Consider the following 19299-nt stretch of genomic DNA (forward strand, 5'->3'; position numbering starts at 1 on the left):
CACACACACACACACACACACACACACACACACACAATCAGAAGTTGGCCCAAAAGGCCAATGTGAGAACAGAGCCAGTGCAGAGGGACATTCGCCTAACCAAGGTCACATCCTGGGCAGAGAGGAGGCACTGTCATCTCGGTCCAACCTGGAAGCACATTCTCATAAACGCTGCCAGAAGGAGTCCAATATGGCCACCTGTTTGGCTGGATATACAGCAAGGGCAATTAGTTCAACCAGGCAACACACACGCTGCCAAGGGAATGATGATGAGGGGGAAGTTTGCAGGGTTGGCATTTGGGCTCCGGGTTTCACTGTTGAACTGGCTTTTCAGTGGCTGATAAATTCTCGAGAAGCAAGATGCAAGCTCCTCTTTTAGCATTCAGCGAAATAAAGCTCGAAATAGTCCAGGGCTGAAGTAGCACTGTAAAGAAAACGTTTTTTTTTTTCTTATCACCCGAGCAATAATGTCTCCTCCGCCTGCTAGCACTCGAAGTTCTTCAGTAGGGGTTCACGAAAATGTACTTAACTCCCACACTAAAAGGTGTGTTTAAATTTAAAGCAGGTGGCTCTTGGGTGCCAAGCTGTCACAGGGTGCAGAGCGAGTTGCTGAGCGAGTCCTCCCGCTGCCGGTAATCCATATGCTGGTTGTTTAAATGAGGTTGAATACCGGACAGGGTGTATCGCTGATTTCGGTTCAGCGTGCACTCTCTTAGTTCATGTGTTGAGGAAGCCATGGAGACTAAAAGGCTAAATGAATAAAGACCAGCAGCGTTAATGCCCCACTATGTTGAAACAAACCCAGGAACACCAGAGTAAGAATCATAGAGCAAGTGGTTGAAGGGGCTGTTGTAGTGAAACTCGTGCAAACCCAAAAAGCGAGTGGGTTAAGGTGGATAAAAAACTACCTTGTCCATTATTGTCATCATTCTGGTATTACCTTGCTTTAAAACTGCATTCAATACGACTATACCACTGCAGCAATAGTAATATAAGATAAATAACGGCTTTAAACACAGACTGTATATAAAGATGCCAAAATATCCCGGATACGAATAGTCCCATCTTTTGCAATTGGAGTCAAAGACTCAAGGTGCTGTTGGTACAAATGCTCAACCAATGAGGGTCAGTCTCAGCTGTCGATCATGACTTTCTTTTTTGTTTGTTCCACGTCCCATCCACTAACATGGAGGAGGCAGGGTTTGTGACACCAGTTTGCGACTTCCTTTAAACCCCATGCCAAGGCCCGGTTTATGATTAATAGTTCTACCCAGAGAGTGTAAGCCTTGCTGGCACAGACAAGAGGCAGTATATCTTAATACTCAAGTGCAAACGCCCGTCCACTGTGCTATTTTCTGACAAGGAGAGCAAATGCCATCTGCCATTTTTCCTCTTAGTTTGCCGAGACAGGTACAAGGCAGCGGGTGGGAGCCGCTGACAGGAAGTAGAGCGTGGAGCAGTTAATGTGGGACGGTAGCTTGACTTTTGAGGTCAATGAAATGCTAACAGGGTATCAACCCTGTGGTCACACTCTGGTGGATATGCTCAACTACCGAGCCGAATTAGCCTCCGTCGGTCCAGCGGGCCGATCAGGTCTCGCGAAAACTGTCCCCTTCATTACTGTACTTATGTAAAACACTAATGGGAGCTTCCCTTCGCCAAGAATCTTCTCTATTCACCACCGACCCCCCCTCTCTAATATGACTAGCACGATTTATGACTCTGTGCTGCAGGGCATATTAACCATTTGGGACAGTGTGCCGTCTTGTATCCACTTTCATCTGTAATAACCCAAGGTAAGACACCATCATATTTCATCCCCTCTGTGAATCTTAAATGATCTCGCTCACTTTTCCTCCCTTGCTCCAGCGCTTTGCCCCGACTCCCCCTTACCTAGATTTCTCTTTCATTCCCTTTCCCCCTCTCTCTTCATCTTTATCTCGCTCCGTCTCTTCCTCCCTCCAGGGCCCGGACTCATCGGGAGACTCGCCAGGAATGCAGATAGGATCACTCGCAGATGTACAATAACTTGAGGGGAATAAATATGCCCTAATTGAGAGAAATGATGTAATATTGATCCCAGGGCCTCTGAACGTTTGGCATCGACGAAGCGTTTCTGCCGAGCCGGTGACATTTAGAGGGATGGCTGGTGTGTAGGTGAGTGTGTGTGTGTTTGATATTGCTGAGAGGTGCTGCTGTGCTGTGTGAGAACTTCTCTAGTTTCTATCCAAGGCTCAAATATTCCACATGGTTTGATGAGAACTTGTGGCCACAAAAGCATTGGACGGACAAAGTGGGAGAGAGACCATGAGGATTCTCTACCTGCAGAATACACTGAACACAACACGGAGCTGCTGCATTGAATCAAGTGATGCTTTAAAGATGCTTGAGTGGGTAAATATCAGCCTGTGTCGTCTGTACTTCTCTAGTAGCTTTAACACTCAAGTCTTGACGATAGAGTGAAAACAAACACGAGCAGCCTTACACACACTTGTCAACTGTTTGCATACATCTAAGCCAAGTTGTGTGTAGATACAAAATTGAGAAACAGGAGAGCCCCTGTCCTCCAACGTTTTAAACCTACGCATTCATGAGTTCCAGACCCACTAAGGGAAGAAAACAGAGAATTCATATTAACATCATCTAGGCTGAAGATTCATTTCAGCCCAATATGATAGATGAATAAATACACTGGTGTACTCTGGCTCTGTAGGTCCATTCAATTGCACAAATATGCTAACTTAAATCAAGTTGCACTTATTTGTAACATTGGTATTAAAATGTTTGTAAAATGTATCAATAAGTGGAATTTTATTCAATCAAAAATTATTGGAAACTCTTCATTAAATCTGACCCTTTACACTGAACTCACATGATAAAGTTACATAAAACTTAATAAATGGTCCCCTGGCCCTCCAGATACTTGAGTGAAATGTTCGACTGAGAAAGGTACTTTGATCCATTGTGTATGGGAATGTCCTAAACTGGTAGCTTTTTGGAAAATGGTTGTTCAAACTCTAAGTAAAATCCCAGGTATTCAGATATCCTGCGTAATAAAACTTTGTATTTTAGGGATATACCCAGATTGCTTTTCTGTCAACTCTAAGTGTAAGACTCTGATCAACTTTATCTTGGAGAGAGACTGAAGTATCGTCTACACAATCTTGGATTAGAGAGATGGCAATGTATGTTACATTAGAAAAGCTAACCTATGTAATCAGGGGTAAAGCACAGGAGTTTGAAGAGGTGTGGGCACCCTTAATGGACTTTTTCAGGCAACGGTAGATTATATCTATCTGTAGGGATATCGAGTGTGACATTTTTATTTTATTTATTATTGTTATTATTTTACGTAGGTATGTATGTTTGTGTGCGTGTTCATCTTTATTTTTTTGTATTTTTTTTGTATGTATGTGTATACAGTGAAGTTCGCCTGCATTTCATTGTGCAAGTTGTGTCGTATGTCTCAATGTGTTTGGTAGGTTCTTATTGGAAATTAATAAAAAAACATTGTTAAAAAAAAAATAGAGTTACATAAAATTTGTATGTGCAATTTAAATACATAAAGTTCACATTTTAGGGAAGAACATGTTTGAGTGTGGGTATTTGTTATTTATATTGTAGACTCATGTGATACAGGTTGATTAATTCTACTCCTTGTCCTGAGCTGTAGACAAATATCACGGGTGATTTTACACTGAGAGCATTTTCACATAAAGTTCTTAACCTTCAAAACGAACCAGGCCACGGTTTGGTTTTTGATCCGAGCCGAGTCAACAAATCAAAGTCTGAAAGCAACATGCAGCAACACTTATCATTTTACACCTTGCACTAATGCCTGAACAGTTCTTTGTACCTCTGCAGCAACAAAACCACAAAGTACACTGTGATCTACATGTTATCTTTCAAGGCCCCTGCAGCTCTTCATGTTGGGATGAATCAGTGCTTTTGAATCTTGCCCTTTTTATTTGGCTCTAAGTTGATTTCTTTCACGTTTTATCCGGTTAAATTTATTTAATGTCGTATTTAATGGGAAATGTGTGAGTGAAGGATGATTTATATGTTACAAGTGAGAAAAAAAGAAATAAAAATCAATAAAGCATGTGTTCTTGTAATCATTATGTCTTCCTGACCCTATCATGTTTACAACCTCTCTTTCTGACTCCTGGTATTTACCTTGAACATGATCTATCACACATGTCAGCCTATCTGTGGCATGGTGTGCCTTCATCCCACCGGATTTGTCAGCAGGATGTCCAAGGAATCAATAATAATCATTAAATATTGAAAGCCACGCCTGGATCAATGAGGCGGAAGATCATACAGCCACGACAAGACATTTGTTCCAGGATAATGGGATGATCACCATTCATCGATGGATAAAGTCAAGGTTATGAATTTCTAAACCATCTGCTGGCGTGAGCTTCAACTCTGCTCCCTCAGTGAGCTGAAAGTTGACATAGGAGGAGAGGATAGAATTTGTATGTGCTTCTCAATCTATCTTCCAGTTTGTGAGGGGTCCAACATCAGCTTAAAGGAGGTGAGAGTCTCTAAGTGACCTGACATGCACAGGGATAACAGTATATTGATGCGGCTGGGACTGCAGAGTCTAATTTGAGGTGGGTGCAGACTCAATTCAGGATAACAATGTCTTAGATCTCACTCAGGTATCCTCCGTTCATATTATTAGACACTTTCACTCCTTCCGATGAGTGACTGAAGATCTGTTTCCGGTTCACATTATCAGTATTATTATTATTAATCATCGACCTCTAAGAGAAGTGCAACTTGTGAGATTGTTACAGACGAGCTCGTAAAAACAAGGGATTCTCACAATGAGTCTTTATAAGAGGGAGTGATACTATGTCAAGGTGATTTAAAAGGCCTTTTTTTATAAGTTGTGATTAGAAAAGTATTGAGTCAGCGTCAAAAATATGATATAAGATATTAACAAATTTATCTCTACAATGTCTTTATCCATACAGACAGTATATTCACCTTTTGTTCTCATACACCACAGAGATACACCGAACGGCCAAAAGTATGTGGAAACTGACCTGTATTTGGTCATGAACATTTTTATTTCACATCAGCAGCATTTGTTCATTCTGCCATTTATTTTAAAATATGAGATCTGGCTATAGGCTGTATAAAAAGCTCGGACAGGTCATTACCACTTCCTCCCACTATCCAGGAAGGAAGCAAACAAGTCTAGCACCGATGATGCAAATGGAGCCAGAGTCTGCGCCTTGCCGACTTGGGGAGCTGTCATATCCTACTTTATATACAATCTATGATTTCTCTAATAAAAGTACAACCAAAAAATACATACAAATGTACTACTTATTTGTCCCAGGACATCAGAATATATGGGTGACGACTGCATTTCTTATTGGAGGCTTACTAAAGAACCTTTGACCTTTTCTTGCCTTTACACTGTTTTGCAGAGCTACTCCCTAATTGACTTGAAAAACAAACAAATTCACTCACAGCCCCCAAAGGCTCCCGAGAAGCCATTTGAGGGAAAAAAATCAAATCACTAACTCAATTACTCCACCACGAAAAACAACTCTTGGGACGCATTAAATATGCGAGTGGTCATGCAGAACAGCAGCAGAGGTGGGAGGGTTCTTAAAGTTGTGTGAGCTCAAATGGGATTGTTTAGAGTCAGACATCGGGGGGGGGGGTGAAGCCTGAGATCCCAGGGAAGGAGGCGGGGGGGGGGGAAAGGGCTCGAAGTCCCGGCAGCCAATCGGGTTCACGATGGGGAACTCGCTGGGTATTCTCAGAACGAGCATCACAAACTGGACGCCGCCGTGATCGTAAATTCAATCCAACCCCAAAAATAAAATGTCAGGATGGGGAAGGCAATGTGACATGTCAGCTGTGCAAACACAACAGCATAATAGTAAATCAAACGTGGCAGCAGCAGCAGAAGCAGCAGCAGCAGCAGCAGAATGAAGGAAAGAAGTGACACAAGCCGTTTTATTGCACATTGATTCCTACGTAAGAAAACACAAACATGTCCATGCATTAAGGAAATGAATCACCTGGTTGTCAAAGTGTTTACTGTTTACAAATTGCGCGCATTAGCAGCCTCCTCGAAAATCGGACGTGCGCCGCAGTTAGTCTGCTCGGCTAGACCGCAGTCAATTATTCTACATCCGCGCACGGCAGAGCAAAAAGCAGTGTGCAGTGAAGTGTCGGAGTGAATCACGGAGCCAGACTGTCTCCCCGAGCTGTGAAGAGACGAGCCCGCCGAGGGGCCGGGGGAAGAGCGTTTACACAACAGGTTTTAATCAAACTTAATTAATTATAAGTGAGGAACCACAAAATAAATAAAAAAAAAGAGGAAAGGAAACGCGGACGAAAGTGTGCGCTGATTAAACGGGTCCCCCCACAGCCGCCATTTAAAGACCCCGCTGTTCTTCCTGTCCGTCCCCTGAGCGCCACAAGGAGAGCTTGAGAAGAGTCACTCCACATTTCCCTATCCCCCCCCACCACTCTGGCTTTCTCTATCTCACACCTGCCCAATTAACTGCGAGTCATTGGAGACCGGATATTAAAAGTCCACCAAAACTACCAGAACTCGACGGTGGATGACATATGTGTTGCCAGCCCACCAGAGAAAAAGAAGAGGACAGGGGCTTGTACAGTCAGATCATCAAATGAATCCATGTATGAGGTACACACAGCTTATGACTCTGACTGTGTGGGAAGGAACTTAAATAAAAAATATTCTCACTAATCCTTCATGAGAATCAAAACCACACTGAAAATTCAATCAGACACAGTAACTAAAGGGATGAAGGTCTGGAAAGCTGAAAAACTGAGATTCCCATAGATATATTATTTTTCAAAATACAGTAAAAACTATGTAATAGAATGATCTAACTATTCAAAAAACGAGAATAGCTGCACATACTGCTTGCCTGTTCTCCCAGCCATCGGGTATCATTTTGACAATCAACCATCATTCACTATGAAAACACCTAATCGGATGAGAAAACGCCGGAGTGCCTTTCTACCCATCATCAATTCAGGGCTACAATGATCCGCGCCTATTTTTCTGATTGCCACCTTTTACCTCTGCGAGCCCGTTGTGCTCACCACCCGTGACAAATCTACTTCAAAGCAAGCCTCCATCATGACCCATTTTCCCTTCCACCAACAGCTGAGCTTTCGCCCAATAAGGCACAAAGAGGGGGGGGAATTTTCCCACGAGACCCCCCCCCCCCACCCCCCGTGCATCACAAGCTGGTAAGGCATATGAAAGGCAGCCGTGCACGGGAGAGAATCGGAGGCGATCATTTGAAGAAATGCTAACATTATCAATTTGAAGATAATAGGAAGAGATATTATGTAGGGTTTTCTCAGAAGCACCACTTTGATTCATTACCGACTCATTGCGGACGAGCAAATACAAGCTGCCTTCGTGCTGCACTAGATAACTAAGATAGATGTGAGGAGCCTGAGCACAATGAGGAGGCACTCCTCGCGATGGGAGGAGACGCAGCAGCAGGCGGCGCTTTCATACCCGCTGAATCACTCCCGCTTTCATCCACAGATGTGAAGAACGACTCATCCTTTTGCTTTTCTTCCAGGCGTCGTGAAAACTCAAGGTCCATTCACCGGGAGTGGAGGGGGCCTAATTGAAAAACCTTGCGCTCAGCACCGCCAGGGTTACTTTGAGTCAAATCCGTGCCGCAGCGGCGCACGGATGGAACACGCGGGGAAGTATTGGAGATCAATTTTAATTGGTAGAAGACAGTGCAGCGGTTTTCTATAACAAGGCGAGGTGTGTATTTGTTGTGACACCTTAAAGGATGGCAAACAAATGACATTTCATTCCCTGTTGCACTCGAGTGGAGATGCAAATCTCTCATGGATGACGAGAGATGAAAAACTGCAACTTGCAACAGGCATTTTGTTGTGTGATTAGTTGTGTGTTGTCTTTAACTGCTTTGGTATCAAACATTGGATTTTTTTTTCTTCTCATCCAATAATGTTTTCTTTTCGTTGCGAGTCATTGTAGGAGTTATAATTATACTGCCTCACAATGTACATTCAACATAATTAGCATCTCCGCAGCAATAACTTTAATCTCATTCTACATGTTTACTCACAGAGGGCTTTCATTCAGAGATGAGAAACTGTCAGACATTTTTAGAGACACCAATATTCTGACAATTTACTGAATAAGTTGCTTCCATGTTTTTGAATAATTAAATTAAGACGTGGATAATTCAGAACTTTGCACGTCCTTTCTCCTATCCCATGTTCTGTGTTCGGGTGTAGAGAGGTAATAGGATGTTGCGATGGAATATTCTACTAGCAGCTCATGTTAGCATCATAATCAAATTAAGTCTTATTCAGAATAGGTCAATAGTTGGTGTACAGGTCTCTATGTAAACGTCAGTAAAAATCTACACTTCCTGAAAATATTTCAAATTAAAAGCCAGACAGAAATGGTGGAGGATACAGAACTTACTCTCTGTAAAAGAGGATACTTTAGAGAGGTTTCAAAGAAAGGCCCAGTTCTCTATGCTGTGATGAATACAAGATTGTACAGCATGTACTAGAGTCCTATTTGCCCGCAAGGAAGGAATTGAGAAATCGACAAAAAAACGCAGAAAACAAAGATCCAGTTGAGTAGAACACGACTTGGCTTTCTAACGGCTCATCCTGCAATCGGGAGAGATATGCCACAAGTCTGACGCCATCAGGAAACAACCAATCACAGTGAGGAATGAGACGTATGTTCTTACCTGGCGCCATCTCTATGACGCTCATCTGGCTCTCTGAAGGGGAGAGGATTTTTGGCGGCTTGTCGGTCAGTGGGGCTGTGAAGAGAAACACAAAGAAGGACAACACATTAAAGTCCACATCTTTGGCCCAATGGACATGCATGCCTATAATATTTAAACGGGTGATGAGAGAAAACAGGGGTGGGTTACAGTGACTCAGACTTTCAAGGCAGCAGCTGCTTCAATATATGCTATTCTTTCCTCTTGGGCTACAAATGAGTGTGTAAGCTATGATATGGCGCTGACAGTGCAAACTGTGACCAGTCAATCTTTCTTGAATCTACAGTGTATCCTGAGGTAAAACATCCTTCACAGCTGCAGTGGACATGAGAAGGTTAAAGGCAGCTGCAGGAGATCCAGTGTTTCCAGCTGACTGGAACGTGTTTCTTGAAGTAACCTATTAAACGGAGCCGTCTGCACGAGCACATGCGACGCACGTTGTCAAATTATAAGCCACGAGACAGCCGGCGCGTTGAGAGTGTACCACGGTCACTTTGGAGCAACATTCATCCCAGCTCCCTCGGAAATCCAGCACCAATTAGACAGCTGCCGAGGAACAAAAGACGCGCACTTAGAGGCTCCTCATTATGATGATTCCCTAATTGGTTCTAGTCTTGGAAGTTGGTATCAGGGAGATTTTCTATCTCGCTCGCAGGCACGAGGCTCGTCTCAGTACAAATGACTCGTGGTTTTCACTGGATCGCAGGCGTCGAGCCGAACCTGCAGAAACTCGGAGGAGCGGGTGAGGGAAGATGTTTAGAGTTCACACTGAACTGATTTAACTCAGTGCAGCAGAGAGCATTAGCGTACAAGCTGCAAGCTACAAGAGCAGACTCGTTTTTTTTTTCCTTATTATTTCTGGAAACTGATATCGCCATTTACAACCTCAAAATCGTTCAAACTAAATGTTCTACACATGGTTAAATTTGCTTTGTTAGGTTAATTAAGAAATTTAGTAGCTCTTATTATTTATTATTGCTATTTTCTGCGGAATATAATGAATATATTTAGCTTGGGGGTCATTTTACATCATATCAGGTGGACATGAAGTCTCCTCATCGATATTATCAACATTGGTATAGGCTGTATTAAGATTTTCTTAGGCTTAAAGGCAAAATTGATTTTGTACCCCTGATAATGTCTCTGGTTCATGTTTGTTTAATCTAAGCAACGATAATCATTCAGTTTGTATCTCAAGTGCTTTACAGAATAAAAGCAATAAAAGCAATATCCACCACTCCCCCAACCCCCATCCACGCACAAAGCAAACAGTATTAATGGGAAGAAAATTCTTCACTGGGGAAATATGAGGTGTTACATCAGCAATAAAGTAATTAATAATTAAGTAGATAAAGAAATGGCGATACTAAACACAATGTAAACTGAATTGTGTAAACAGGATTGGTTTTGTTTTCAGGAAGTGGATATATAGTGCAGGTCCCAGAATTTGGTGCATGTGGTCTACAGGGATCTGCAGAGCAGGTTGTAAAGTCTGACAACAGCAGGAAGGAAGGAACGACCTGGGATACCTCAGAGTCAAGATTTAAACAGGAACAAGAAGTTAGAAACACAAGTGTTGGGAGGAAACAGGATGTGAATGGTGGTCTAAGTGTCATGTGTTCTGTTGACCATCTATTTACCATCATTGAAGAAAATCGGTAATTCTGTAAAACTAAAATATCCTGCAGTTTGCTCAGGAGAGTGGGCTGATACCAGGGAATTTATGACTATGTGAGCTCATTAATTACAAATTCAAAAAAAAAAGGAGTGAATTATGCCTTTCCTTGTTCCTGTAAAGAAATCTCATTACCTTAATTACTTTTTTTCTCAGTGAAATATGCTGCGGTCATTCCATTTCTTTATGACAAGAAAAGAATGAGGAGTTTTTGGGGGCGTTCTGATTGTGGTTCGTGAATTTGAAGGAGAGGGAGGAGCTGAATGAATTTATAGTAACAAGTGTCAGGCATGTTGGTTTATCCTAAATAAGAGATGAGCCGGACTGGTCCAATTTAAGTTTTTATTGAGATGCAATGAAATGAACAACATAGCTATCGACAATTATCACAGCCTAGGCTAAATCAGTTAGCAGTAGGTAGATAATAATGTTCCCGAACAAAAGGGGTTTGATATAATTATAACAGTAGATTTAATATGATTGGTTATGAAAGATAGAAGGGGAGTCACCGCAAATCAATTTGGTTCTCCCTTATTGGTCCAAAGCTGTAGTCCACCGCCTCTTGTCAAGGAATCCAGGAAGTGACAAGAAGCCGCTCTCCGTGACGCTACTACTACTCTGATAGCTGCTAAGCTAAATGTTGTCTTCATGAAAGGCCTTGACACACCTGATGCCATGTGGGCCATTGGAGAAAGGAATATGATGTTCCTGCTATATCCAAACAATGTCCTGTTGGTGTAAACATTAGGATCCTCGAAACCGAAACAACGAAAAAAAACAATGTCAACAAAGTCACTCTGTCCGACCTCCAGAACTTATCAGACAGCTGCATGAAATATATGTGAGGGGAATGAATCTAAGGGAATAATGGTTTAATACCAAAAGTTAGAATTCAGAACAATTATAAGATTCATTATTAACACTATGCAGCAAGGGCTATTTATAAATAACTTGTATAAAGGCCTTATATCTGGCCCAACCTGCTCAAGGCCCCCCCTCCTGCCTTTATTACAAATAGTACAGTCAGACCCACACAACAGCTAAAATATTGAATTCCTAACACAAGGAGCTCAGCCACAGATTCTGAAGCCACAAACTATCACTTATACTGGTAAAGTAAGTTTGAAAGTTTGTTATTACTAGGCAGAGAGGATGCTGCCTTCATAAGCACCCGGAAATGATTGGAGTCACACAACCGATTGCCGTGATGTTATAAAAGGAAAAATGGAAAATGCAACACGGGCTGGAAATAACCTGAACGCTTTACAGCCACTGCTGCTGCCGGCAACAGTTCTAAGAAGACCTGAAAGATTTAGTCATGTGCTATTAATACAGCAGTTGCACACAACAGATTTATGTCTGACAAATCTACTCAGCTCTGCGAATTAATATGTAAGTGAAGAGGAGATAAGTTGGGCATGAAAGAGCTGTGAGATAATTAGTATAAGAGCAAAGTTTATTTAATGAAGGAGGCTGTTGGATATGGTTGAAAGGTCCAGGAAAAAAGCCTTTCTAAAATGGTCATAGAGAATACATAAATAAAGCAAGATATCGGACTTAACGTGTTTTGTCATTTCTATTGTCACAAGATTGTATAAAATTCTATTTGTGATTCTTTACCAGCCTCATTTTAGCCTTAAAGGACGAATTCACATTTTTAAATCCTTTAAAACATAACCTCATGTTAACAGAAGCTATAGGAGAGTACTTACAGTGAAATCCAATTACAAAGGCCAATATGCACTGGAGGATTAACACAACGTGTTCCAATGTACTCTCTTATTGTTGTGACATCACATTCTGCTATTAACAACTCAAAAATGGTTGATGATAGTGATATTTTTTTCTCATTAAATACCAGTACAATATTGTGTTTGTCTGGTATGCGTCTCAATATATTCATAACAAAGCTCCAGTGGGATCTCCATAACCAATTTAGTTGTGTGGGGCAGCGTAAATGGGAGATTCTATTTAAGTCCAGAGGAATAACACACACACACACACACACACACAAACACACACACAAACACACACATCTGCTGAGTTATCACTTGTTTTACCGTCTTCCAGCTCAAGGCTTTTTCTCCTACGTCTTTCGCCTGTTCCCACTTCCTGGATTACATCTGAGCAAACAGGGTGACTCTACTGCTTTTCAATTAAAGGGACATGACATGCTATTCATTGCGGTGACCTCACTTTGCAGTTTAAGCTGAGAAGATGGGATGTTTTTTGGAGTTTGAAAAGAGTCTTGCGAGGACAGATGGGGAAAATAGAAACTCTCTCTCCGAGTCAAATGTGAATTTTGATTTGCAGGCTGCGGCGAGCCAGCTGAAGGTGAAATCCCAAACCTGGCAGGTAATCAAAGTTGCCGCTGTATTATTTTTTCTTTAATAAGCTCAGAGAACATGAGGTTGATATTTGGCCACGGCAATGTCATTTTCAAGCCAAAGGTAACAAAGCAGGAGAAGGCTGTTATATTTGAACAGAAATGCTGCCCTTCATCCAAATCAAGGGCACACTGCCGATGTGCTGTTCGTCTGTGTAGCATCCCACAATGCTGGGAGGCATGCAAACACACACACACTCACACAGACGCACAAATGTGAGATGCATTAGTGAACCTGGCTGGTCTTCAACTACAAAACCATGATGTGGTGGGTTATTATGAGTGGGAGTGGGCAGGCTTTTCACCGAGGGACTAGAAACACAAGCAGCCTGACCCCCTTCCCTATACACAAACTGTATAAGCAAACACACACACTAACACACACACACACACTGCTTCACACGTGAACATTGAAAAGCCGGGTGTTGATATCAGCTCCAGAGAAAATCTTTAAAGTGTCCCTCACAGGCCCTGTGATCTGCTCGTACTGTGATCACATGATGATGGATGGGGGGATGGAGTAATGAAAGAGGGGGAAAAAAAGACCTCGTTCTCTCCCATTAACTCTCCCATCGCCTTCTCTCCAGCCCTATCAGTCTGCTGTGCGCCGAGCGCTGCACGTCCACGTCGCTCTGTCTGTCCCTTTCTGTTGCTTAAAGGGGTGAAAGAGAGGGGGAGGGAGGGAGGGTTTGCGTCCCTCTGTTCACACCTCATTAAAGGCCGATACAGCAGACATAGATTAAGAGGAGTAGAGTGTGTGCGTGTGTGTCTGTGTGTGTAATGGTTTGTGAGTGTGACATTGTTAAAGGAAACACACAACAAGAGTTCGGTGGGGGGAAATAAATGAGAGCAAACCCCGTTAGTCACAGAGTGGTGCAGCAGGACAGCAAGTACAGAACCCAACCAGTACATGTCTCTGGTTTCGTTTTCCTGTGCTGGTCCCCACTGACCCACATTAAACCAAACTTGTTTGCGGGTCTGAAGCCTGAGGGCAGCTGCCCAGTTGGGAACCCAACCTTGACAAGGCCTGGAAAAACTTTTGTTCAACCTTCTACCTCCCATTTTCAGCCAGAGCCACTATTTTGTATGTACTTCCAAGTACTGCAAGAAGTATGAAAAGGTAATATGTTTAATTATGGTTAAATACTTAAATATAACATCCTATCATAGGTTGTGCAGGCGTTTTCTTTTAAACTAAGCTATTGGACAAAACAATGATTCAAATTGATGTTGTGTTGCGTGATGACATTCCAGAGTTGTCAATACATTGCTCTCCAAAGTCATTAGCAATCACTGTCTAGGACAACAAACGCAACTTTTTGTGGTAGCCCATCCGACAGATGTGGGCATATCTTCAGTCTAGACAAGTGGTTGAACTAGCAGTAGATCAATACCATCATTCAAGGGTCCAAATCAGCGCAGGGTATATATGTGAAATCTTACAAATATGAAATCTCCCGGCATTCAGAGCAACAACTGTCCCTGACGATTGTGTAATTGTTTGAATGCAGGTGATAACTCCCCCCCCCTCCCCAAATGGTTAAATCCACTGAATCTGTTTGAGCAATAATGTTGTGAAAAGCTGTTCTGCTTTTTTTTAATCTATTGCCCAAAAGGTATTTGAGCAGCTGAGAGATGAGGAATTATCCATTTAACTACAAAACCTAAATGAGGAACTGGACAATAAAAAAAAAATGAGTTTAAAAAGACGAGGCAAGATTTGAGGACTTCATTGTGTGGCGAGCGAGAATGTCCTCAAGCTGGACTGAAGCCGGAGGGAGCTCCTCAGCACAAGGACAGAGTGGATATTTGTCAGCAGCTGTCAGGGACTGTTAAAGTCTTGGAGATAGAAACAGGCCTCGTCCTCTGGGCAGGGGATAAATGGATTCCAGGTAACCAGCCAAGAGAAATCTTTCATTTGATCAAATCTGAATCAAAATGAAAACAAACACAATCAGAGGATAATACTCAAGTTAACTACGGGAATAGAAAAACTAGTAGTCCCCCAAAGTTACTGCACTCGGTACATACTGTGCTGTTTTTTGAAGGTATACAGACCCGGTCATCAAGTACTTACAGGGTTTTATTGTGCACCTTTCTTATTCATGGCGGAGTTAAACAGGTCAATAGACTGGAAAAACGGCTTTGTAAATTGTTAATGTGACCTCGGCTGAAGGAAACAGGCTTTCGTTACCACACAATAGAATGTGTACATTTCCCTCAGCAGACAGACTTCACCAGCAGCACTGAATGCACAAAAATGTGCAGACCCAGTCAGATTATACACAACAGCCCAGTGTTCAGCAATGATGCTGCTGGTGCCTGTGATGGTGCTGTGTGGGAGGAACTGTATATTTTATACTTCTGGCAGAGGGAGGAACGTGACTGTGGCTGTTGCCCGGAAAACTATGCCCGAGGAAAGCTGGGGTGAGATGGAGCCGGAGTTGGGGTGACTGCTGAGGATCTCTGAGATGAAGTAGCTCAACTACTGCAACACATCAGAACCACAATACAGTCTGGCAATGCATAACATCACCCTCTTCACTAAAAGAGCAGAATGAATACGTGTGAATTCTGCCGAAATTGGACATGACTTTGCTTTTTAGCTCATTTGTCATTGGATCAAGGTATCCGCTTAGGAATTCCTTGGGAAGAAGTTCCTTGGGAGATTACATTCGAGACTTTGACAATACTGCTCCTGCCCTGGGTTTGTAATGATATAATGATATTACTCTGATGACCTCTCCGCAGTGGACGCACTCGTACAGTACGTAACAAATGCTGCAGGATTTGTTGTTGCCTGCCATTCCTCCTCATCCTCAGATCTTCCGGTCCTTCTCCTGCCAAAAGGTTCCGTTGGCTCTAGGTCTTTCGGCTGCGCAGGTTATTAGAGTAAATAGAATTTACTGTCATGTACCTGGAGCCACCCTGTGATGATGAGTGTTTGTGGCATGGCGGGTTATACCACTGCAAGTATCCACTTACTCATGGTCTGCAGCATCATGGAGGCTTTTATGGGCCCAAAGTGGCACTCGAAAGAAAGTCTCTTAACACTGTAACATTCCCACCATAGGACTGTAACCAATGCAGGATGGATACACACAGTTGTCATGTCCACTGTACAGACAGTCGTCCTCAATTTTGGTGATGCCTTTCCCAGTGGGGCCTCATTTTCTTGTTCTAAGCTGGCAAACCTAGATCCTATCACAACAGCCTCTGCACACCACTGGGATTTCATTAAAACAACTATCCTGATATCTAGCAAATGGTCTCTGCCTTATTATATTCGTATTATATACCTATAGAGTAACTGGGAACCCCTTCTGTACACTCTGGTGACTGAAAACACCACCATGTCTTTTGTACCAACAATCACAGATCCCACCAAATAGATGCAACTCTGTGTTCTTGTTAAAATTGATAATCCTGTTCTTTCAACTTGTTAAAAGCAAGCCACATGCGCTGGGAGTCTTCACAAGCCCAAACGGTGAACTTTAAAAAGTTCTGAAAACGTATTATTGGAAAAGAATGAACCCTAAAGAAATGGCACAGCAGCACTCTCTGAGGATACTTGTTGAAAAATACCAATATAAGAAGCCTGCAGGAACAGAATATAATAAGGGTATATTTCCTTATTGACGAAGGTGTTGCTTTAGAAGATCCATCAAAACAATTGAATATGAGAGAAAGGGACAATACATTCAGTGGAAATCACATAAATCATATAACAGCGCTGGGAATAGCTGCAGCGGCTTCACTCTCCAGTGAGCGACACAATACATAATTAGCCGCAGTGGTCATATGTGGTACGTATGAGATTTCGGCTGTAATGAGATTTGAAGCGGGGGCCACTGTAAACACTCGCGCCGCGGAACAAAAGACACCATCAACGCGTGGATCATGTGCGACTAAACATGCAGGGCTCGGAGAGAGTGGCTTGCTCATTAGGGAGGCCTGTACTCATTACTCACCTGCTCTGAAGCGGCAGCCAAACGCCTCAGAAACGTGTTGTTCGAGTGGGGAGGGAGGGAAGGAGGGGGCGGGAGAGGAGGGAGGTAAGGGAAGGAGGGAGGAAGGGAGGGTGAGACGTTTCAAGCACAAGCTAAAATATCCCAGAGGGCAGGAGTTGAGGATGATGATTCAGAGCAGAAGGAGATGGTGGTGGAGGAGAAGGGGAGTTTGGACAAATACTTTATGACAGTACTCAAATAGATGTTGCAGGTATTTGTACTTCGCTTGAGTATTTATTTTTCTGTCAAATTTCTACTTGTACTCCCTACATTTTCACACAAATAGCTGTTCTTTCAACTCAAGACGATTCCTAGTTCTGAATCTGTCTGCGAAGCACACAATATGTAACACGGTGAAAAGGACGTATCAAAAGGGGAAGGCTGACCTGTTCTGCGTTAAGCTATGAACTCTAGATAGTATCTCTGAATGAACTTTATTCCCCCTTGTGCTGGAACCTTGTGGTGGTGGGGAGGCTTTAGCCCCTGGCAGGTCTAACCAAACAGGACAGGTCAGCGGGGGAGAGGAAATCAGCACCTGGTTCTCCCCCCAGTACCCACTAAAACCACAGTGAAGTTACAGAAACAATGACAAATGCAACTACCACCAATTGGCAGCATGACTACCTCTAATGAAGATCTCCAGCAGGAAGGCAGAGGTACAAAAGAGAGTCTGCTCAGGCCCAAAACTAGAGTCCAACATGTTGCATGGAATGTCCGAACGAAAACACGCAGCCCACGATTTGCCCTGATGGAGGCAGACTGACAATCTTATGCCACTTGAGGCACGAGGAGGACTTACTAACTAAAGAAAGATAAGAATGTTTTCAACAGAAATGATGCAGTGCAGCAGCGTGCATCAGGGTACCAAGAATAACCAGATAAATGCTATGGAATCAAATATATGCAGCTGAATTAACTGGATATTTAGGAACAAATTCCTGCAATCATCACATTGAGCCATTTATGTCAAAGTTCCTCCTTTGCACATTCTTCTAAGTCTGCCAGTTATAATCTGGCTGTTACATTTTTGGATCATTAAGATTGTCTCGATGAAATCCGAAAATGTCCAGATGAAAAAGTTTGGTCCTGATGGAAGGTAAGTGCGGCAGACCAAAGACAGACATTTACATCACTCAGGAGATAATTGCTGCTTTCTAACCTATCCTTTTTTTTTCTGATTACACCTTTAAAGACCATAATAGCTCATCTGCAGGGGAAATGTAGGCCATTCCTGCAGCATTAAAACCAACTGAATTCACAGATGAAAAAAACAGAATGGAAATAAGGTAACAGAAAGGAGACAGAAAAGTCCTGTTGACAGATTATAATATTCAAGGAATATAAAGAAATCAGATCTCTCAAAATCCATTGAGCATCGATATTCTTGAATAGGAGTTGAAGAAAAATGTACTATTGATCTAGAAACCTTCTTTCATATACTGTGTTCTGAGCGTGCAAGCTTGCTGTTTGTCTTAGCTTTAAATCTAACGACTCGACAGGCAATACCTCTGTAATGTAAAAGTGAATAAATCTTGAGGACTCACTGGCTGTCATAAATTCTCCCATTTTACCGCAGACTGCTTTCCAGTTCATATATTCAGAGCAATCAGAACGGGTATAACTATGTATATATCGAAGTGGGGAATCAGCTTGGCAGGTTGCCTTTGGCAGCGCTACACTTCCTGCTTTTGCAACGTTAGTCTCCAAAATGGATGTCTCCAGTTCTATATAAGGACTTACTGGGAGAGTTTGAGAAAGGGGCTGTTTGCTTTCAAAGTATTCACGATAAATTAGAATTAAAAGAAAAAGGTTTGGAATGTCAACGCCTGCCTATGTGAGGAAACAGTGAGTTCTACTTTCTTCAAAAACTGGAAAATGAAGTGAGAGGAAGTTGCAATTAGGCAGATGTGTAAACCGAGGCTGTGTGCTCTGATTAATCATGATTGCTTTAATTACATTTTGTTTTTTCCCATAATGAGGACTAAAAAGAGACAAACAGCGAAGGGAAATATAGAAAATGAAGGATCTTATGCCAAATGACAATCTGCAGCCACACAGTAACTATATTGAGATTTCAGCGCTGTGGATATTAAAAATGCCAATTCCCTCCCTGCGGCAAATAAGTTCTCTCTCATTGCAGCTCCTGCAGCACAGTGAATTATTTCTCTGCTCCGTCTGTAAAAACTTGTCTTTTAACTCCATTATTTCCCTATTTTCCATAAGCAGAGCCATGTCTGATACAATCTTTTAATTAAGATTTTACAAGTTGCTTCCTCCAGCTCAAAAAATGATTTCTTTTAGTGTTGCTGTGCGCTTCGCACAGGGACAAATTAGAATATCTTTGTTTAGCCTGGCGGATCCCTCATCTCATCTTGCAGATCTCATCGTCACTGCGGACCACTTCTCTGTTTGTTCTTTGCT

The 19299-nt window shown here is 42.4% G+C and overlaps 1 protein-coding gene across 1 annotated transcript in view; it reads right to left on the reverse strand.

Moving 5' to 3' along the window:
* Positions 1-19299, reverse strand: part of LOC128431296 (interleukin-1 receptor accessory protein-like 1) — a 218618-nt gene that overhangs the window by 80135 nt on the left and 119184 nt on the right. Inside the window, exon 6 of the mRNA XM_053417577.1 lies at positions 8769-8843. Within this exon, the coding sequence (XP_053273552.1) occupies positions 8769-8843 (75 nt within the window). The remainder of the gene's footprint in view (positions 1-8768; positions 8844-19299) is intronic.

This window comes from Pleuronectes platessa, chromosome 24 (genome assembly GCF_947347685.1).
Source record: "Pleuronectes platessa chromosome 24, fPlePla1.1, whole genome shotgun sequence".
NCBI lineage: Eukaryota > Metazoa > Chordata > Actinopteri > Pleuronectiformes > Pleuronectidae > Pleuronectes > Pleuronectes platessa.